This window comes from Zingiber officinale, chromosome 6B, assembly GCF_018446385.1.
Source record: "Zingiber officinale cultivar Zhangliang chromosome 6B, Zo_v1.1, whole genome shotgun sequence".
Lineage (NCBI taxonomy): Eukaryota > Viridiplantae > Streptophyta > Magnoliopsida > Zingiberales > Zingiberaceae > Zingiber > Zingiber officinale.
In genome coordinates, this window is record NC_055996.1 from 67,706,712 (window position 1) to 67,723,230 (window position 16,519).

Genomic DNA, 16,519 nt, shown 5'->3' on the forward strand with positions numbered 1-16,519 from the left:
TTATTGCATTATCTAGATTAAATCAAACAATATTTAATTATACCTATATAATAATTTGAACTAAACACACATAAGAATTTACAAATAAGGATGATAGCTCATTTACAAATAAGAATTTACCTATCTAGATTAAGTAATTCGATTAATGCTATCCACTACCTGAATTCAAATAGAATTTGAATATTAAATAAATATCAAAATCTTACTAAGATGTTTTAATTATTATTTCTTAATTGATCATGAATAGTAGGAATACTTCCCATCAGTCAGCAATGAGCACTAATTCGTCGCGAATAAGATTTACAAAAACTAAAATTTAAAAAAAAAAACAAAATTACAGACAGAGAGTGAGCTAGGAATGCGGCGAAGGGGAAGCGGCAATGAGGGCGTGGAGGAGTTCATTCCATGTGTCGGGCAGGCCGGGGAGGCACCAGTGGATGCAGTCGGCGAAGTTGGCCGGGTCCGCCTGCTGCTCCGCCGTCAGCAGCTTCCCCTGCCGCAACGTGTGCACCGACGTGTGCGCCTCCTTCCGGTACTCCGACATCGCCGTTATCTTCACGAACCTCACCGGCACCTTCTTCCTCCTCAGCCTCCTGATCACGTTCTCCGCCTCTGCGTACAGCCGCCAATCCGTTCCCACCTCCAGCGGCCGTGTCCGGTTCGCCACCGGCTCGGTCTCCAGCGCGCACTTTATCCCCTTGGGGTTTTCCCAAGCCATGCTACTGCAATATACGTTACAAACTCAATGCATGCTTCGGACCGTACGCCGTTATATCTAAAAAAGAGTAACATGGCAGGGATTTGTTTTTTTGCATAAAATTAGTTGGCGCAAGTGATAACTGCACTTTGGCTGCATTGCATCCATTGGCTTTTGGGAAAACTTTAATCATGTCCCTATAGTTTGTGTACTGTTTAGACAAACCCCCAATAAGTTTAGATTTATTGTTTTACCTCCTGATTTTATCTTTTGTTTTTCCAATAGAAACACCCTTTGCCGTCAACAATAATGACAGGGGACAAGAATTGAGTCACTGGCATTTAATAGCATAATAAATGTGAAATTGAAAAATGTGAAATCGAGCATAGTAGAAGAATGGAGATGTTTCTTGTGAGCCCAACGGAAATATAAGCTAATAAAATATAAATAATAAATGCAATAGGGAAAAAACATAAAGAAGACTTAAATATTTTAGTGGCTCAACATTCTCGATTCTTAATTCATAGCGTAATGAACACTTCTTAAGATGAGTCAAATTTGTGAAAATTCAAGGAGAAAAACTTTTTACAAAAGACATGAAATAAATGTAGTAATAGATATTGAAAAAATAAAAAAGACCCTAAGCTCAAGAAACTAACAAAATCGAAATAGGGTTGAGAATCCTAGCATATCGCTGTAATAAATCATACAAATATTATCATTTTTGAAGTGCCTTTATAAGTAGTATTTGTAAAATGACATTAGGCATCATCAATCAACTAATCCACTACTCTCAAAATTCAATCAGCAACAATCATTACTCAAATATTATTGTCTAGTTATATTAAACCTTTCTATCAGTCAATTGTTTGAACGCATATAGGATTAATTTGAATCAAACTTGGCGTGGTCCACTGTTTCATCTGGATTACAATCAATGCACTTGGATCTTGACCAATTCTTTCAATGATTGTATCATCATTAAATTATTTAAGTATTATTAATCAATTCAAATGATCCAAATACCTGTTATCATCAATCAACTGATAGACCAATGTTGATTCTTGATGATAACTACTGGCTTCTTCAGGTATTGTCATATTTGTTTAACTAATACAATGATTTGAATTTGAAATTATTACCTGATTGAAGTGTCATTGAGTTGACTCCACCTGAAACAAAAGCTTTATGTAGTAATTAACTTCATTGTCTTCAATTGATTTCCTAATCAACTAATTATATTAATCAACTGAACATAACCGAGGCTTGTTGAATTTGGCCCTAAGACACTTATTACTTAATAAGCCCTCATCTAAATAAGGGTATTATATGTGGGTGTCACTTTCTCACAACTCGCATGTCAAGAGATTACCTCTTATACTTACATAGGAGTTGTAAACGAATTGAGTCAAATCGAGTTGAACTTTGAAGTGTTCAAGTTTATTTCATAAGATAACTGAATCAAGTTAAGTCGAACTTAAAATGAACCAAACCTTTGATATGATTGTTTATATATGATTTGATTTATTCTTTATAAACTTGAACTTAGTTCGTTTAAATATTATTAAGTTCTTAATTCAAACTTGGCTCAAACTTAGCTCGAACTTAGTTTCATTAAGATGTTATCGAATTCTTAATTCAAATTTATTTGATTATTTAAAATTTTTAATTATTTGATTGATTATTAAACTTGATAATTCAAATGTTTTTATTTATTTTATTATTTATTTAGTATATTGATAAAAGTTTTATTAATAAATATAATTTATAAACAATAAATGTTGTTCGCGAACATTAATGAGCTGAACATATATATGTTCAAACTTATTTGTTTAATTAATCTTATTTAATTGAATGAACATTAATAAATTCTTACCAAATTGAACACCAATTTTATTGATAAACGCTTGATTCATTTACAACCCTAAACTTACACACTAATAATTTCCATCGTCAGATCTACAATACATGTAGTGTTTCTTATACTTACACACTTTTGTCCTAACTTAAACTTTGCCCAAAATATAAAACTACATGCAAACTATATATTTGGGGGATAATTATACCAGCATTAACATCATATGCTTCTTGTGCAGACATAATATTTAAATTGCACGAAAGAATTAATTCTCATATTTAATTCTTGCTTCTTGTTGGCAAGAATTAACTCCACTTGCAACCAGGTCGGCGTTACCATGCTATTCTCATATTCTTAGACCATCTCACTAGCAATGTCATGGTTGCAAGTGGAGTCCCTATGCATGTGTGGAAGCTCCCGTGATGGAAGCTTGAATCCTTAGTCCAATGACTTGTCAAATCAATTACACACTTCTTGCTCATGCATAATATAAGTTCTTCACTAATCACTATCGACTGTGCACTATGTCAACAAAAAGTCCAGTCATGGTCCTCGCATGTGCCCAATCTAACCAATATGCTACAATTCTCAAATGCCCCTTTCTGGCTCATTCTTCACTAATACCAGCAGAGGAGAGTTTTTATTGTAAAAAAGAAGAGCAAAACTGAAGGGCTATGTTCACGAAGTTAAGACTATAAAGGAAATTTAGGAATTATAGGGGTGTTAAAGCTATTTTCTCTTATAATATATTATAGTGACTTTTCTAAAGCTTGCGGAGGAATCTAATTCTATTCCCTCTTTAATCATTGAGTTGCTTCGTGTTAATGCAGATTGCCCTCCTACATTCTCCAATTCGAACTGTCCAGTGGTCCTGACGAGGACGTTATACGTTGGATCGATATAAATTTGCACGCATTTGACGCTTCTTTCCAACTCGTCATCATCACGTAGCCTTCTTCCATTTGGCTTCTTCTTCAAGCCATCACAAGTTGAATTGTAGCTCAATTATATCGCTGTGACTACGCCAGCGATGCACAATTTAAAGCCGATGGGTGGGTTAATCAGTTAGCAATCGTGCAAAATTACTTCTCCGGAGAGAATTGTCGAGGAGATTCCTCATTGAAACGAACTAAAAATTGGATTTTGAAGAGAAAAATGAGTATCTTTGTGGGGGTTCGAGACTGAAATGAAATAAAAATTGGACTTACTTGATGTGGTTGGGAGACATGCTCATGAAGAACGCCATGGTTCGGTTGGGATTCACGTTGTTCTGCACCCATTTCGCCCACGTATTCATCACTCGCCGATACGCCACTGGTCGGTCAACCTCGACATACTTCTTCGATCCCTTCTCGAACGATCCTTGCCTGTTTTGATCCAAATCAGAAGCCAAACCTCACAAATTTCGAATCTGAACTAACTATGATCGAGTTTCTCACAGGACTTTCATGGCGGGGGTGTTCAACCACCAGATGTAGCTGTTGAAGACGAGGTAATCCACGTTCTTCCAGTGCTCGCCGTGCTTATCGATCGATTTGGGCATGATGATCCGTTTCTGGATGCTGTGGATTTGGGGGTCGTCGGAGTTGGACTCGACCAGGAACGGCGCCCAGTAGAACTCTACCGTCGCATTGTAATCCTAAACTCCCAATTCAAATCGATTAAGGAAGAGCGGAAGAAGTTTGAACAAATTAGGGTTAGAATTGATTACCTCGAGCCGGAAGATGTTGAGCGATCCATTCTTGGTGAGAGATTTCTTGTTCCACGGCGCGATCGATTGAACCAAGCAGATCATCGACTCCCATTGATTCCGGTTGAGTGAATCGCCGACGAACATGAGACGTTTCCCGCGCAGCCGCTCGGCGAAGAGCCTTGCTTCGAACCTTAATTTAAAAGAGGCATCTAGAGTTACTCGACTTGAAACCGGTCATGTGGGACTAAAGTTCATCCGGAGAATGAGGTGCTCAGAGTGGTTTTCCGGTGATGTGGGCTAAAAAATGGTACCTTGGCAGAGCGCAGTGGTTGGGCTGCCAACGCCATTTCTGGAAGCCGTCGTCTCGCCGGCCGTTCCGCAAGCACGTCACTTGCTCAGTCAAGAACGTACACTCCGATTCCTTATATAACGGATAGTTGACGTCGTCGTAGACCCACCGGCCGTCGAACAGGTCACAGCTTTCCAGCACATCGAGAAATGTTCGCCGCTGCTCCTCCTTCTCCGGTGGCAGCTTTTCTTCGCGCGCTTCTTGTTCTTGAAATACTTCTTTTGAAACGACAATCTGAGAGTCGACTTCGAGCACGGCGTGATCCTTCTTTTCCGGGGGGGCTGACGGTGATTCGGCCACCCGAACGTCGACCACAACGTCAACGAGCACTGTAGTTTTTTGGGTTAGTTTGTCTCCTTCTTCTTCCTCCTTAATCTCCTTCTCTATGGTCTCAATTGTGGAGAATTCCTCCGGCGACTTAGCTCTATTGCCGGAAGGATACTGAGCGACCAACGTCGCATCGTCGTTCTGCATGAACGTGAACAGGAGCAGCACCGTCGAGATGACGACAAAAGCAGAGTACTTACTTATCTTCCGGCCACTGCCTCTGCCGGCGTCGGACGAGGATCGGTGCTTCAAGTCCACCATCTCCGCCGCTAAAAGAGGCAGTTTCCGGCGAGGCATCGTGGTTGGTCTCCGCGCCTTCTCTTCGGAGCGTATTCTGGTAAACAAAAGGAGGCGGACTGACGGAGGATGTAAAAGGAGAAGGTGTCGAAGGAATTGTTCAACTATTAATTACTTTTCAAATTTCATTCTCCGGAATGAAGAAAAGTCAATCGCTAAGCAAGCGAGAAGTTTCCAAAAGGAAAAGGATGGGCGATCTTAATTATACATGCTTGATCAATGTTTTTTGGCTGATTAAAATTGTGCTTTTGGCTGATTAAAAAACAAAAACTATCCTTACCGTTTCTCATTGAATTCTTTAAACTCTTTTACTCGCTATCATATCTGAATCAAACAACTCTTATAACACAGAAAAAAACTAAAAATAGTTAATATTTTTACTGTAACTCAACAGGTAGATATAAGTAAATAATTTATAATATTTATTATAAAAATATATGTTTTTAGGCCAACTAGATGCGAGGTTACGCAGACATGCGAGCTCACGATCGAATCAAATGAGCCCGCTCATGCTTCGGTTTCACTTGCACCCTTAATCAGTGCATTGTCATGGTAGACAATTCAGGATGAGACTTCATCACGTGGCAAAAGGCGATTCACTCCTTCCATTATCTTCGTTAATCTATCTATAGATCAAGGTAAATCACCGATGAGACTCCCCCATGCCTGTATGTTTTGCTGTTCAATTTTTATTGATCTACCTAAGTATATTTTTAAAATTATTAAATCATATAAGTAAATTTTAAAATTATCAAATCATATTTTATCCGTAGCAGTCAACTAATATTTTGAAATAGTTAGATTGATTTGGCTTTGTATCATAACGTAAAATTTTTAATTAAATCGGTCGACTGATTTATTTATTTTTTTAATTAAAATTGATTTTTAAAATCGGTTGATAAATCAAACGATCTTAAATTGATATAAAATTAGTTCCTATATGTTCGTCTATCTCTCTTGATTATATCTATATCCTCAAACGTCAATTTAATATTTAGTGTATCAGTCGATTTTGTCTAAAACCAGTTGATTGACCAAATGACCTCAGATTAATATGAAACTAGTTCCTATGTGTTCCTCTATCCCTCCTAATTATATCCATGCTCTAAAATGTCAATTTGACTCAATATATTAAGAGTAATAATTTTTTAAACACAAAATATATTTAAAAATTTTAATTCGTGTTTTAAAAGTCTGGTTGATTGACCAAACGACCTCGGATTGATACGAAACTAGATCCTATGTGTTTGACTAGTTCTGCTGATTATATCCATGCCCTTAAACTTCAATTTGTCCCAATATATTGAGAGCAATGATTTTTTTGAATACGAATTAAATTTTGTAAACATATTCGTGTTTTAAATTTTTTCTCTCTCAATATATTGGGTTAAATTGAAATTTGAGGGTATAAATATAATAAGAAGAGGTGGATGAACATAAGACTACTTCTCCTAATTATACCCATGTCCTCGAATATTAATTTGATCAAATATATTGAGAGTAATGATTTTTTAAACATGAATATGTTTAAAAATTTTAATTTGTGTTTAAAAAATCATTGTTATCCATATATTAAGCCAAATTGAGGTTTGAGGGCATGAATATAATTAATAGAGGTAGATGAACATATAAAATCAAGTTTTATGTCAATCCAAGGTCATTTGGTCCATCAGCCGATTTTGGGCAAAATCGGCTGATGGACTAAACGACCTCAGATTGATATAAAACTAGATCCTTTGTGCTTAGCTAGTTCTCCTAATTATATCCATACCTTCAAATATTAATTTGACTCAATATATTGAGAGCAATGATTTTTTGAATATGAATATATTTGAAAATTTTAATTCATGGTGAAAAAATCATTGCTCTCAATATATTAAGTCAAATTGATATTTAAGAGCATGAATATAATTAGGATAACTTATTGAACTCATAGAATCTAGTTTCGTGTCAATCCGAGGTCGTTGGTCCATCAACCAGATTTTTAAAATGCAAATTGAATTTTTCAAATATTTTCATATTCAAAAAATTATTGCTCTCAATATATTGAGTCAAATTGACGTTTGAGGGTATAAATATAATCAGGAGAGGTAAATGAACACAAAGGAACTAGTTTCATGTCAAGTCAGTGTCTAGTGATCTCAAGAAATGGGAACTGTAATAAGTAGATATAGAAGACGAAGTTGCGCATACCTTTTCTTGTAGCTAGGAACCCCCTTTTATAGTGTGAACATGGTGCTCATGCACGTATCTCAAGGAATAAGCACATCTTTCTAGGTGTCCTAGGAAGAGACAGGTCAAAAAGTGTCCCTGACACCGTATCTTAAGCACCTTTGCAATTCTCTGACATGACAGCTTATAAGCTTCTTACGTACGATACTTGATGGGGTCATGCACAATCACTCGAGGTCTGCTTGGCTGGGCTGCCTCTGCTCGGCAGTGTTCTCGGGGCCTGTCGACTTTATCACTTTCCTTACTTCCTAACTGTCCGCGGTTATCCTGCTCAGACCGGACGCAAAGCCCGATTGGCGAGACCAGTTGCTGCTTATTTCTCTTCATTATTGGAGGGTCATTCTACCCAGCTAGGGGCAAAGCCCGACTTACTTATCCACGTAGCTATCACCATCCGCTCGGTTGTAACCAGCCCGTTCCGTTCAACAATACCCGGTCTGCTTAGCACTGCATAGTCCGCTCGGCGGACTAGGATACCCCGCTAAACTTTATCTTCCTTGTCAATCGGTTTTCCTTACTTTGAGCCACCTTTGGTGGGACCCCCTATCATCACCAGATCACAAGCCTATGTTGGATTGAGATGCACATGAGGAGGGAGGGGGGGAGGTGAATCACGTGATTTTTGAAAACTTATTTTTTACTTTTAAAAACTAAAAGCAAAGTACGCAGCGGACAAAGAAGTAGGCAAGAAAGCACACGTTCGATTTTACTTGGTTTGAAGCCTTGGCGACTAATGGATAGACAGATCTCCTAAGTCCTAAGCTATCATACAATAGAATAGAGGAAAAACTAAAGTCCTTTCCACCAACTCTAGTAGAATAGGTGAGGTCATCGATCTTAACCAGATTATTATAAAACTAGGTACACAAATCTAAGTTTACTGAATAACTACAGTAAACTAATTTATTCAACTGATAGTAATCAATAATCTCTATGATAGGTGCACAGTATCTGGTGAAGAATGACCTACTAAAAAACCTAGATTTTAATGCAACATATGTATGCTTCAGAAAATCTAATCTAAGTCGCTCAGAGGGAAACCTAGCATCAATAGATGGGGCATTGCTAGGGCTAAGAGTAACATGTCATTGTTTCCTAAAATTTTAAAAATGCAAGCACGAATTTAACAAAGGAAACACACAAGTATCCAAATATTAACTAGATAGATTGAGTTAGAGTATATCTAGGAGGCATTATGGTAGGTTGGTGGTGAAATACTTGAGAAACCATGAACAATAATCGCTGGAAGGCGCCTTGCCGTGTGTTATTTTATGAACAGAGTTGCCTTCTGTTCGTTGGAAAAATTTTTGATTGAAGCCGCCTTCGACCTCATCGAAGGCACCTTTAAAGTGTTATGGAAGGCGCCTTCTGTCGATTCAGGCGGGAAATTTCCCACCCTTACGAGGGCACCTCCGATTGACTCAAAGGCGCCTTCAAAGGCACATTTTTTATATTTAATTTAGGTTTTAAATTTAATTTAATTTTAATGTAAATTTAATTTTAGTTTAAATTTAAATTTAATTTTAATTTTAAATTTAATTTAGTTTTAATTTTAGTTTAAATTTTTTTTGTTTAATTTTAATTTAAAGTTTAAATTTGTAATTTAAGTTTAATTTTAATTTTAAGTTTAAAATTTTAATTTAAGTTTAATTTTAAGTTTAAGTTAAAATTTTTGATTTAGGTTTAATTTTAATTTGATTTATTTGATTTGATTTTATTTTAATTTTAAATTTTTTAAAAATAAGGCTGCGTACAATGGATCCTTCCTTGGGACCCCATATAGCGGGAGCTTCGTGTACCGGGCTGTCTTTTTTTAAAAAATTTAATTTATTTTTGAATTTGAATTTTGAATTTTGAATCTTTAATCATTTCACCTGATCTACTTTTTCAATCAAGGAATCTTATAATTTTATGAGATGAATTATGTTGAATTTTAGGGTCGAGTTTAACTTTATGTTAGATTCAAGTTTAGCTTTGGGTTCAACAAATAGACATTCTTCGGATAAACTTCTAAGCTATGGTGAGTCGCCTGGACATCATTAGAGTAACCACACATTCGAGGTTTTTCAAATAGTCCTATCCACTGAACTTAATATAAAACTTTGGTCTAACTAGTTAATATTCGTAAAAGGTAACTTTAGTTAGTTCCACTAAGCCAAACGCACCAGGTTGAAGTTATATCTTCCTAGACATGTATAGACAGAGTTTCCCTAACTTACTATCATCCAAAATTTCACCAGTATTATTGGTCAAGTTAAACTTTTGTCCTTTTTTTTAGACTGGTCTTAATTATCCATCCAGGTAGGTTTATTGATTTTGGAGGTGCCAACTAGTTTAGAGCCTCCCCTTAAATTATTGGACTTGGGTTTTAGGTTTTGAGTTTGTGTCGATTTGTTTTATAGTTATGATAGACTTGGTTATAGTTTTGGTTTGATTTATTTTTATTTTTATTTAATTTAGGTTTATATTGATTTATTCCATAGTTATAATAGACTTGGTTATAGCTTGAGTTTAGGTTATTTTATTTTTATTTAATTTAAGTTTATTTGATTTGATTTTATTCTTTTGGTTTAAAGTTTTGATTTTCAGGATTAAGAGTGAGTTATTTGATTTATTTTGGTTTATGTAGTGAATGTTATTTTTTGGTACATAGTATTGGTTGAGTCCTACTTGCGTGGTTAGATACGCTTTTGAAACTTAGGCTTTAGTTTGATTTTTATTTTGAGTGACTAGAGATATAAATATTTTATTAGTTGAGCTAGACTTGTATCCGAGTCTAGACTTATTATACACAGCTCTTTGTGATCCAAGTATCATATCTAGGTACTTGGATCGAGTTATGAGTTTTTCTAGTAGTTGTTTTAGTTCAACTACTTCTCCTTTCAAACTGAAATTCTCCTCTTCAAGTTTTGCAATTTCATTTGGAGTTTTAGCTTGAATAAGATCGATCGTTGAGATTGATTTTAATTGTTCGTTAAGTGTTTTATTTTCTAAATTTAGTTCATTCATTTGATCTTCATACAAGGTTAATTTCTTATGTAAACATGTAATTATTTTTAAAAAATTTCTGCTTAAAATAGATTGTACCTCATCGGAACCTTCAGAAATGAGTGTGGACTCGTGGCTTGATTCGGTTATGACCCGTCTTCTGATTTCCTTTCCAATCCTAGTCCATATGCCATTAGTGTGAGGTAGTTGATGTCTTTTGGTTCATCGCTATCTGATTCATCCATAGACGAGTCATCCCACGTTGTTTTAAGGGCTTTCATTTTCTTAAGATTTGGGCAGTTATTCTTGTAATGCCCCTTCTTATTACATCCAAAGCACGTGACATTGGTCTTGTTGTTGCTGGAGTTTAAAGTGAAGTTGATCTTCTGCAGATCCCTTTTGGTGAAGTTCTTCTTTCTCCTGGTAAACATTTTTTTTTACCAAGTTTACCAGGTATTCTTCATCATCTGAGTCTGGGTCAAACTCAGCTTCAGGCTCTGGTTTAGTTCTTTTCTTTTGACGTTCTTGCAACAAGAGCAGTGCCTTTCTCAAGTTTGGCGTTAGTCTGTTCGTGCAATTTTAATTCACAGAAAAGTTCATCTAACATTAACTTATATAAATTCCTCGAGATCTTTTAGGCATCCACGATGGATGCCCATAGTACATTTCAAGGAAATGCGTTTAGAACGTACCTTATAAGATCTCGGTTCTCCATCTAGTGGTTGATTGTGTGAAGTTCGTGTTAGGATGTATACTAAAAGTCTAACTTTTGGTATAAACATTTATCTAGAAATAAAGAATCACATTGGTCAAATGTCTACATTTATGATAAATGTAGTTGTTCAATTAATTTATATTGTATATAACATGGTGTGTGGTGTTACACACAGAGGATCATGTTATCAGTACCTTATAAATTATAAACAGTAGCTCACGACCAAGATGGAAAGGAACAAACCATTGGAAGGTCGTAGTGTAATTAGGTATTAGTTTATCTTAACTATATAATTACACTAGTATACTTAGAGTGTATTGAGTAAGACCATTAGAGGTCGTTTCTTTTATATTGACTTTATAAAAGAACAAAGACCTCAGTTATTATGGAAGTGTGTGCTCTTAATCCTAACATAATAACAAGCACATATATTTGATATTTATTTCTTTAATTTATCAATGGGTGAGATTTAGTTTGATAAATTAATAAGCCCGATAAGTTGGGAAATGATATCACTTATAGTGTGTGTTGTTGATTATAGAAGGAAATTGTGTCCTAGTGATCTAGGTTGAGAATGTCCCCAAGAGGAGCTCATAAGAATTATCATGTTAAACCCTGCAGGTGGACTTAGTTCGACATGATGATAAGGTTGAGTGGTACTACTCTTGGACTAAGATATTAATTAAATGAATTGTCAGTAACTCACTTAATTAGTGGACATTCGACATCTTAAACATAGGGAGACTAACACACTCATAATAAGAAGGAGCCCAAAATGTAATTTGGGATTGGTGCGGTAGTTCAATAATAGTTCTTTAGTGGAATGAATTATTATTGATGAAATTAAGTTGTGTGTTCGGGGCGAACACGGGAAGCTTAATTTCATCGGGAGACCAAAACCAATTCCTCCTCTCGGTCCCTATCGTAGCTTCTTATATATAGAGATTTATACCCATCACATACCCACCTTCTTACCCATCCATTGGGGCCGGCCAAGCTAGCTTGGAACCCAAGCTAGGGCCGGCCAAGACCAAGCGGATGAGCCAAGTTGGTGGCCGGCCAAAGTTTGGGTCCCAAGCTTAGGTGGCCAGCCACTAGAATATTAAAAAGGATTTTTATTAAAATTATTTCTTATGCGGATATCATGGTTTTAAAAGAGAGTTTAAAAAATTAAAAATTTCCTTTTATAGTTTTCTACAAAAGATTAAGAAAAGAGATTAATCTCTTTCCTTATTTATTGATTAAAAGGATGATTTTAATTTTTGGTAAAAACTTTCCTTATTTGTAAATCATCCACATGTTTAAAAGAGAGTTTAAAATTTGAAATCTTTCCTTATTTGTTGATTAAAAGGTGGATTTTAAATTTTAAGAAAACTTTCCTTTTTAACCATGTTCATGATTTAAAAGAGAGTTTAAAAATTAAATATTCTTTTTTTATAAGTGATCCGGCGGTAAGAATGGGGGACCCACTTCCTGAAGGGTCTCAGCTTGAGGACCGATGAAGGGCTGACTAAGCGGTTAATGGCCGCGCCGAGCAGCTGAGTAGGTCCGAGCGGATCTAGAGATAACCCATCCAGGGGCTTGGGTTTCCGACGCCAAGGCAGGAGGATCGAAGGGCCGAGCGGGAGTACGCTCGGCTGAGGCCAAAGGGCCGAGCGGGTTGTCCGTTCGGCCAAGGTAAGGGCGGGGGTACAAAGGTGGCCGAGCGGCCTATGCTCTCGGCTCGGGATATGGGATATCAGCAGAAGCATGTCTGATGATTAGGCCGTACACAAGATCGCACGATGGAGGATCTTGCCGTCACATCATGGAAAGGTTGATACAGTAGCAGTATGGCCTCATGGACGTCTTCCTGCCAGATCCATATCTGGGCATGGCCCTTCTGACAGACCCATGCCTGGGCATGGTCAAAGGCAGGTGGTTGCTTTGATTGGCGCGCCCAGGCTTCTTCGAGAGGTCTATATAAGGCCTCCATTTCTTCACCGGAGGTATGAAAAGTCTTCATCTGGAGGCCACCTTTTTGTTATTCCTCGCCTGACTTGAGCGTCGGAGGGCCGTCGCCGGGACACCCCTCCCGGCTCGGTTTTGCTGCAGGTTCACCGGAGCACTTGAGGATCCAGCAGGGAGCGCCACGTGCCCAGTGTCCGTTGACTCCTGGTTCGGACAGGATCAAATTGGCGCCGTCTGTGGGAACGCTCCTGCATCCGAACGGGAACGATGGACGAGGCTGGACGACCACACACGGTGGCGCTTTCAACAGAAGAACTCGACGCTCTGGTCGAGATGAGGGCCGCCAAACTGGTGGAGCAAAAACAGAAAGCAGCGGCCGAGCGGCCGGAGCAACAAGCAACATCTGCGTCGGGTGGCCGAGCGGAAGCACCTCAGGCCACCGTCGCATTTCACCGGGCCTTATTTCGCACCCCTGAAGCCGCACCAACTCGAAGAGATAGAGGCTCTTCTTCAGACGAAATGCCAAGGCGGGATGACAGAAAAGGGAAAGCTCCCCGGGCGGACTCATCTCCCGAGCGGATCAATCGCCAATTCTCGGAGGCTATTCTACGAGACCCTCTACCCAAGCACTACGTGCCTCCGACGATCGGCGAGTACAACGGAACAACGGACCCGGATGATCATCTGGGTAAGTTTGATAACACAGCTACACTCCATCAATATACAGATGGAGTAAAGTGCCGCGTCTTCCTTACAACTCTCTCGGGATCGGCTCAACGGTGGTTTCGGAGGCTGCCGGACGGATCCATCACTAGCTTCAAGGACTTCCGAACGGCCTTCCTCCACCACTTCGCTAGCAGTCGGCGTTATCAGAAGACAAGTGTCAGCTTGTTTGCCATCAAGCAAGAGTCGAGAGAATCACTCCGAGCCTACATCCAGCGATTCAACCAAGTGGCGATGGATATCCCAACGGCCACATCGGAGACGATGATGAATGCCTTCACGCAGGGCCTTGTGGATGGGGACTTCTTCCGGTCGCTCATCCGAAAGCCGGCCCGAGATTATGATCATATGCTACATCGGGCCAACGAATACATAAACGTGGAAGAAGCACAAGCCGCCCGGAAAAAGGAAACTCCTACCGAGCAGGCACCTATTCATGCCAAGCGGATACAGCACGCCGCTCAGCAGCCACCTAAAGGACCGAGGGCCGAAGCAATCCGATCCCCCCACGCCAGGTGGCACGTACAAGAAGTGGCTGCCGCTCGACCCAAGCCAAAGAAGAGGTGGACCCCTATGTTCTGCTCCTTCCACCAGACGGATACGCATAACACGAGGGATTGTCGAAGTCTTCCTTTCGTGGCCAATCCCATTCCCAGGAATGCCGAACGACGGTCTCCTCCCATCGGCAGGAGACCAAGGACCCATGAAGCTGACCGGACCCGCACCGAAAGGCGACATCAACAGACACCCGATCGGCACCGATCCCCAAGGCAGGAGAATCGCCGAGCGTCAAGAGAACGATCCCGGCCGTCCGCGCGGGAAGAGGAAAATAGAAGCAATACTTCCCGAGGCGAGATCAACGTTATTGCTGGTGGGCCGACCGGAGGAGACTCCAACCGAGCCAGAAAGGCGGGCGTCCGGCAGCTGCAAATCCACGCAGTCGGCTGTAGCTAAGAGCGGGCAAGTGGACCGGAAATCACTTTCGGGCCCGGAGACTTAGAAGGAGTTGAAGTGCCCCACGACGACGCTCTGCTCATTAAAGCGGTAATAGCAAATTACACTATTCACCGTATATTTGTTGACACAGGGAGCTCGGTCAACATCATATTCAAGAAGGCATTCGATCAGCTGCAAATTGATCGAGCCGAGCTGCTGCCCATGACGACCCCGCTCTACGGGTTTACTGGCAACGAAGTTCAGCCGGTCGGACAAATTCGGCTGGCTACCTCACTGGGAGAAGAGTCGCTCAGGAGGACCAGGACAATAAACTTCGTGGTGGTCGACTCTCCTTCGTCCTACAACGTCATTTTGGGACGACCGGCGCTTAGCGAATTCCGAGCAGTTGTCTCAACCTTCCACCAGAAGATGAAGTTCCCCGTCGAAGACAAAGTGGGAGAAGTACGGGGGGATCAGCTAGCAGCTCGGCGATGCTATATCGAGATGGTCCGAGCAGAATCCAACTCTGCTCGGAAGGCACCTCGAATCGAGGTAAATGCCATCACCGAGAAACCTCCTGCTTTAATTTATGATGAAAAGGAGGAGGTTCAGATCCATCCGACCCGATCGGAGAGCCGCGCCGATCGGCTATAAATATCCGTGCCGACGAGCACCGTCGTTAAAGATCGAGAGCCGCGCCGATCGGCTATAAATATCCGCGCCGACGAGCACCGTCGTTAAAGATCGAGAGCCGCGCCGATCGGCTATAAATATCCGCGCCGACGAGCACCGTCGTTAAAGATCGAGAGCCGCGCCGATCGGCTATAAATATCCTCGCCGACGAGCACCGTCGTTAAAGATCGAGAGCCGCGCCGATCGGCTATAAATATCCGCGCCGATGAGCACCGTCGTTAAAGATCGAGAGCCGCGCCGATCGGCTATAAATATCCGCGTCGACGAGCACCGTCGTTAAAGATCGAGAGCCGCGCCGATCGGCTATAAACATCCGCGCCGACGAGCACCGTCGTTAAAAATCGAGAGACGAGCCGGCGTCTATAAATGTCCGAGCGAAAGGCCGACGAGCACCGTCGTTAAAAATCGAGAGCCGCGCCGATCGGCTATAAATATCCGCGCCGACGAGCACCGTCGTTAAAGATCGAGAGCCGCGCCGATCGGCAATAAACATCCGCGCCGACGAGCACCGCAAAAACGAAATTGTTTAACGAGCGGAAGGCCGACGAGCACCGTCGTTAAAATCGAGAGCCGCGCGATCGGCTATAAATATCCGCGGCGAGCACCGTCGTTAAAGATCGAGCGCGCCGATCGGCTATAAATATCCGCGCGAGCACCGTCGTTAAAGATCGAGAGCCGCGATCGGCTATAAACATCCGCCGTGACGCAAAAAATCGAGGCAGTCGGGCGTCTATAAATGTCGGCGAAGGTGGCGAGCACCGTCGTTAAAATCGAGAGCCACGCCGATCGGCTATAAATATCCGCGCCAACGAGCACCGTCGTTAAAGATCGAGAGCCGCGCCGATCGGCTATAAACATCCGCGCCGACAAGCACCGTCGTTAAAAATCGAGAGACGAGCCGGCGTCTATAAATGTCCGAGCGAAAGGCCGACGAGCACCGTCGTTAAAGATCGAGAGCCGCGCCGATCGGCTATAAATATCCGCGCCGACGAGCACCGTCGTTAAAGATCGAGAGCCGCGCCGATCGGCTATAAATATCCGCGCCGACGAGCACCGTCGTT

General features: G+C 40.6%; 1 protein-coding gene across 1 annotated transcript; it reads right to left on the reverse strand.

Annotated features, from left to right (window-relative positions):
• Nucleotides 1–202: 202 nt before the first annotated feature.
• Nucleotides 203–5,385, reverse strand: LOC121992590 (protein trichome birefringence-like 28). The gene is made up of 5 exons (XM_042547074.1): nt 4,560–5,385; nt 4,267–4,438; nt 3,995–4,194; nt 3,764–3,922; nt 203–722 (listed from the first exon to the last, which is right to left on the reverse strand). The coding sequence occupies exons 1-5, from the start codon at nt 5,219–5,221 to the stop codon at nt 353–355; spliced, it is 1,563 nt and encodes a 520-aa protein (XP_042403008.1). The 5' UTR covers nt 5,222–5,385; the 3' UTR covers nt 203–352.
• Nucleotides 5,386–16,519: the final 11,134 nt, after the last annotated feature.